This window comes from Sinocyclocheilus grahami, unplaced genomic scaffold (assembly GCF_001515645.1).
Source record: "Sinocyclocheilus grahami isolate Dianchi unplaced genomic scaffold, SAMN03320097.WGS_v1.1 scaffold53.1, whole genome shotgun sequence".
NCBI classification, from domain to species: domain Eukaryota; kingdom Metazoa; phylum Chordata; class Actinopteri; order Cypriniformes; family Cyprinidae; genus Sinocyclocheilus; species Sinocyclocheilus grahami.
In genome coordinates, this window is record NW_015505232.1 from 1,918,613 (window position 1) to 1,923,141 (window position 4,529).

At 41.4% G+C, this 4,529-nt stretch overlaps 1 protein-coding gene across 1 annotated transcript in view; it reads left to right on the plus strand.

The window, feature by feature from the left end:
• The window catches only part of git2b (G protein-coupled receptor kinase interacting ArfGAP 2b), a 23,243-nt gene that overhangs the window by 11,311 nt on the left and 7,403 nt on the right, over window positions 1-4,529 (plus strand). The window contains exons 10-15 of the mRNA XM_016269627.1: window positions 1,507-1,558; window positions 1,709-1,781; window positions 1,884-1,981; window positions 2,075-2,186; window positions 2,264-2,406; window positions 3,674-3,826. Coding sequence (XP_016125113.1) covers window positions 1,507-1,558; window positions 1,709-1,781; window positions 1,884-1,981; window positions 2,075-2,186; window positions 2,264-2,406; window positions 3,674-3,826 — 631 coding nt within the window. The remainder of the gene's footprint in view (window positions 1-1,506; window positions 1,559-1,708; window positions 1,782-1,883; window positions 1,982-2,074; window positions 2,187-2,263; window positions 2,407-3,673; window positions 3,827-4,529) is intronic.

The window sequence follows — 4,529 nt, forward strand, 5'->3', positions numbered from 1 at the left end:
AGGTCCTGGGCTGGTGTGGTTACACGTGGTCTGCGGTTGTGAGGCCGGTTGGATGTACTGCCAAATTCTCTGAAACGCCTTTGGAGACGGCTTATGGTAGAGAAATGAACATTCAATTCAAGGGCAACAGCTCTTGTGGACATTCCTGCGGTCAGCAAGCCAATTGCACGCTCCATCAAAACTTGCGACATCTGTGGCATTGTGCTGTGTGATAAAACTGCACATTTTAGAGTGGCCTTTTATTGTGGCCAGCCGAAAGCACACCTGTGCAATAATCATGCTGTCTAATCAGCATCTTGATATGCCACACCTGTGAGGTGGATTATCTCGGCAAAGGAGAAGTGCTCACTAACACAGATTTAGACAGATTTGTGAACAATATTTGAGAGAAATAGGCCTTTTGTGTACATAGAAAAAGTCTTAGATCTTTGAGTTCAGCTCACGAAAAATGGGGGCAAAAACAAAAGTGTTGCGTTTATATTTTTGTTCAGTATATATATATATTTCACATACATGTATAGCATGTTGTTACCTTGTTACCTAATAAGTATCAGCTGTATACAAATTGACCAACATTTGGTTTTCGACCACTGAAAATAGGTAATATTCAACAATCTGGAGCCTCATTGAGACCCTCCTATCTTTGGGACTGAATGATGTAGGTCCTTGAAAATTAAGATTCCAAAAGAAAAGTTTATTAAGAACTAGAATCTAAAATCATATTGCGATATCTTTAATACTTCTTGAGTTATAGGCACGCAAACTTGGGGAAAATAATATTTATGGCACTTTGGACCGTTATGTTCAATGCAGTTGTTTTGACAGAAGGAAACGATATAAATCTCTAGTTTCAACATTATTTGTTCTTCAGACATTCCTCTTTAAAATAACAAAAAAAAAAAAAAAGAAGTATCATATTTTTGCAAATTGACCCACATTTAGTTTTTGACTACTAAAAATGTGTACAATTTAACGATTTACCCCAGGAGCCATATTGAAATCCCAATATTTCTGGAACCAAGCCATATAGGGCCTTAAAAATTAAGATGCCAAAAGAAAAGACCCAGAATCTAAAAGGGCATTAAGATATCTTTAATACTTACAGGCCTGCAAACTTTGGAGATAAAACTTGAAGAGGTGTCTTTCCCCATTTTTGAACGGTCACCATTGGCACGTAATGCAACAAAGATTGCTAAAGTCAACAGAATTTACTAATAGACCTACCAATCTACCCATCTTTCTGAAGTCATTTTTTAGCCCCCCTGTAAATTGGCTCTGAATCTCAGATGAAAATTGCCATTTTGACCCCCCTCTACAAAAAAGCGGATTACTCCGTAAATATTCATCCATGACATTTAATATTTTGGCTTTCATCACTATACATCCTTATCTTTGTTCAGAAAAAATATTAGCAAAATCAAAAATTTGAGCCGGGGAAGTTTCTGAAATTTGGTTGATTTGACACGGAATTACCCTCTTATAATATTTTTTTTTTTTTACGTACAGCAGTCTTGACTTGTCAGAATTGGCCAAAGCAGCAAAGAAGAAGCTTCAATCGGTAAGTTGTACAGGAGTCTGCTGTTTTTGGAGTTCAACCTTAATTTGTCACCACACATTCTGGGTTGTTTATTACATTTTGATTATTACGACAACTATTTGACACCTAAGATTTGCTGTTTGTATAATGACCTTGTCGTGCTGCTCTCAGCTCAGTAATCATCAGTTTGAAGAACTAGCCATGGATGTTTATGATGAAGTTGACAGAAGAGAAACGGATGCAGGTTAGAAGAGTGGTATTCTGATCTCTGTCCATTTTTCTCTCAAAGTATAAACTCAGATTTTATCCTTACATTTTGAATGGTGTAATTATTTTGCGGTTATAGTCTGGCTTGCGACTCAGAACCACAGCACCTTGGTAACGGACACCACAGTAGTACCATTCCTCCCTGTAAACCCTGAATATTCCTCCACTAGGAATCAGGTACATTGACAAAGATGCAGACTCACCTTCTAAAACGATTCAGTTTGTTAATAATGTTTGAGTTTCCCTCTGTTTGTGGTGTTTATGTTGCAGGGACGTCAGAAGCTCGCAAGGTTCAATGCACATGAGTTTGCAACGTTGGTTGTTGATATTTTAACTGATGCCAAGCGCCGTCAGCAAGGAAATTCTCCTGATAATTTCAAAGGTGATTAAATGGGGTGTTGGGTTTTTCTTTTATCATGGACTGTATAATGCATAAAGTTCAACTTTGTTTCTGCCCAGATAATGTGGAGTTAATTCTGAAGGACATTGGGAACCGTCATGGCAGTGAAAGTCCAGAGATGGATCAGCCTGATTATGATAGTGTAGCATCTGATGAGGATACGGAGCAAGAACCAACATCTGGAAAAGATGAGCGGACCAAGGTACATACTTTACTTTCTTTATTGTCATTGTCATAAATAACAACAAGATAACATCAGAGCAACCTACAATGTAAAAGTGCAGTAAGTATTCATAAAGTGCAATCCATTATACCTTATACCATTTGGTTCACAATCTTGTAACAGACAGACAGACAAGACAGCAGAGACATAACAATTATTGTCCATATGAAAATATGTTGCAGATTTTAAAATATGGTGTAAATACTGCAATAATGCATAGTCCAGTTCTCAGCAATTGCAGTAGTGTAGGAAAAGATGTGTGGTGTATGTGATGGGCTAGATCAGGGGTGTCAAACTCAGTTCCTGGAGGGCCACACAGCCCTGCACAGTTTAGATTCAACCCTAATTAAACACACCTGATCCAGCTAATCAAGTCATTTAGGCTTATTTGAAAACTACATGGTATGTGTGTTGGAGCAGGGTTGGGACTAGCGGCCCTCCAGGAACTGAGTTTGACACCCCTGGGCTAGATGCATATTAGAAAAACATTCAACAGTCTTACTGCACTGGGATAGAGGCTGCGGGCCAGTCTGGTGGTTCTGGCTCTGATGGCCCGGCATCATTTCCCTGAGGGCAGCAGCAGAAACAGGTGATGTGCTGGGTGCGATCGATCCCGCAGGATGTTTTGCGCACTCCGCAGACAGCGGGTGGTATAGACTGTGCTGATCTCCAGGAGGTTCGTCCCAATGATTTCCCCCGCTGTCCTCACCACCCTCTTGAATGCTTGCTGTTCGTGCTGCAACAGTTTTATATGGTCCTATGTGTCACCAGCCATACATGTAATTCATCCATCTTGTTGCGGGTCGACTGTGCATTAGAGAGGAAGATGGTAGGAAGCGGGAGCTTGGACAAGTTAGCCTTTAGCCTTTAGCCTGGCCCACACACCCGCTCGCTTTCCTCTCTTCTGTTTCTGCCTGCAGTGTCTCCTCCTCCATCTCACATCTGTGAGAGTTCCTGGTAGTGGTCTGACGGGCTCCAGAGGAATAAATACCTCAGCTGTAGATAATGTATTCCAGAATTGAGTTCTAAAAGTTCGTCATGGCTGTACTGAAGTGTCTCTGCTTGGTAACTGTGCAGAATAATAATCAGTACCACCAATAATGTGCAAAAAGTATGCCAGTTGTAAAGCAACTCAAAGCCGCTGTGACTGTGCACGCTGCATTGCGAATTGCAAAAAAACTTTAGGCGTTCCTCAGGGTGTATAGTAGTGTGTGGGATCAAATTTAACTATGATCTCTCCTCTAAGAGCTCAGAGTCTTCAGACTTGTCGGACAGCCCCATCACCGTGCAGGAGTTCATGGAAGTGAAAAGTGCCCTCACTGCCTCCGAAGCAAAGATCCAACAGCTCCTTAAGGTCAACTGCCATCTTGGTGAGGAGTTGAGACTCATGCAGAGCAAGGTAAGCAGTCGGATCACACCTCAAAAGAATTTTATTTTTTGCCATATTGCCCAGCCCTGCCTGTTGTCAAATGTACTGATTTCGGTACCAGTCAGTACTGAAATTTTAGGGTGTATTCACACCAGAGCATGTGAGCGGAGCGGAGCAGGGAGCGGAGTGGTAATATTTCCTTAAGAGCGCAGAGCGGCTTTCTGAAGATTCCGCTCCGCTCGCTCAAAACGCTCAGCGCCGCTCGCTCAACCCAGAATGCCGTTTGGTGATTTGCTTGTTCGAGATCGAGAATCTGTAGAGATCGAGAATAGTACAGCAGTTATGGAGTTCAGATATTGTTTCAACAAAGTTGCAAGCCTTATACATAAATGTAAAGTAAAAAATCTAAGTTAAGAATGAGCAGGGAGAAGAAACTGAGAAGGAGTGCATGGAGAGTTAGTAAAGATTCATATTGGAATCTGAAGCGGCACATTGCCAGAAAGCACGAGGATGTGCTACGCAAACATGGTGCGGCAAAACGTGATCTAGTTACATACCATAATAAATGAATAAACAGGTAGGCTAAGGTTATATTCGGTTGTACGGAGCCCCGATCATGACATGCAGACAATCACGGCCAACGAATTTAGAATAGGCTAGTTCTCTTTTATGCTAGGACTACATTATGGCCACGAATTAAGTATTTGTTCTCTTGTTTAGGCTTAGCTGCCAC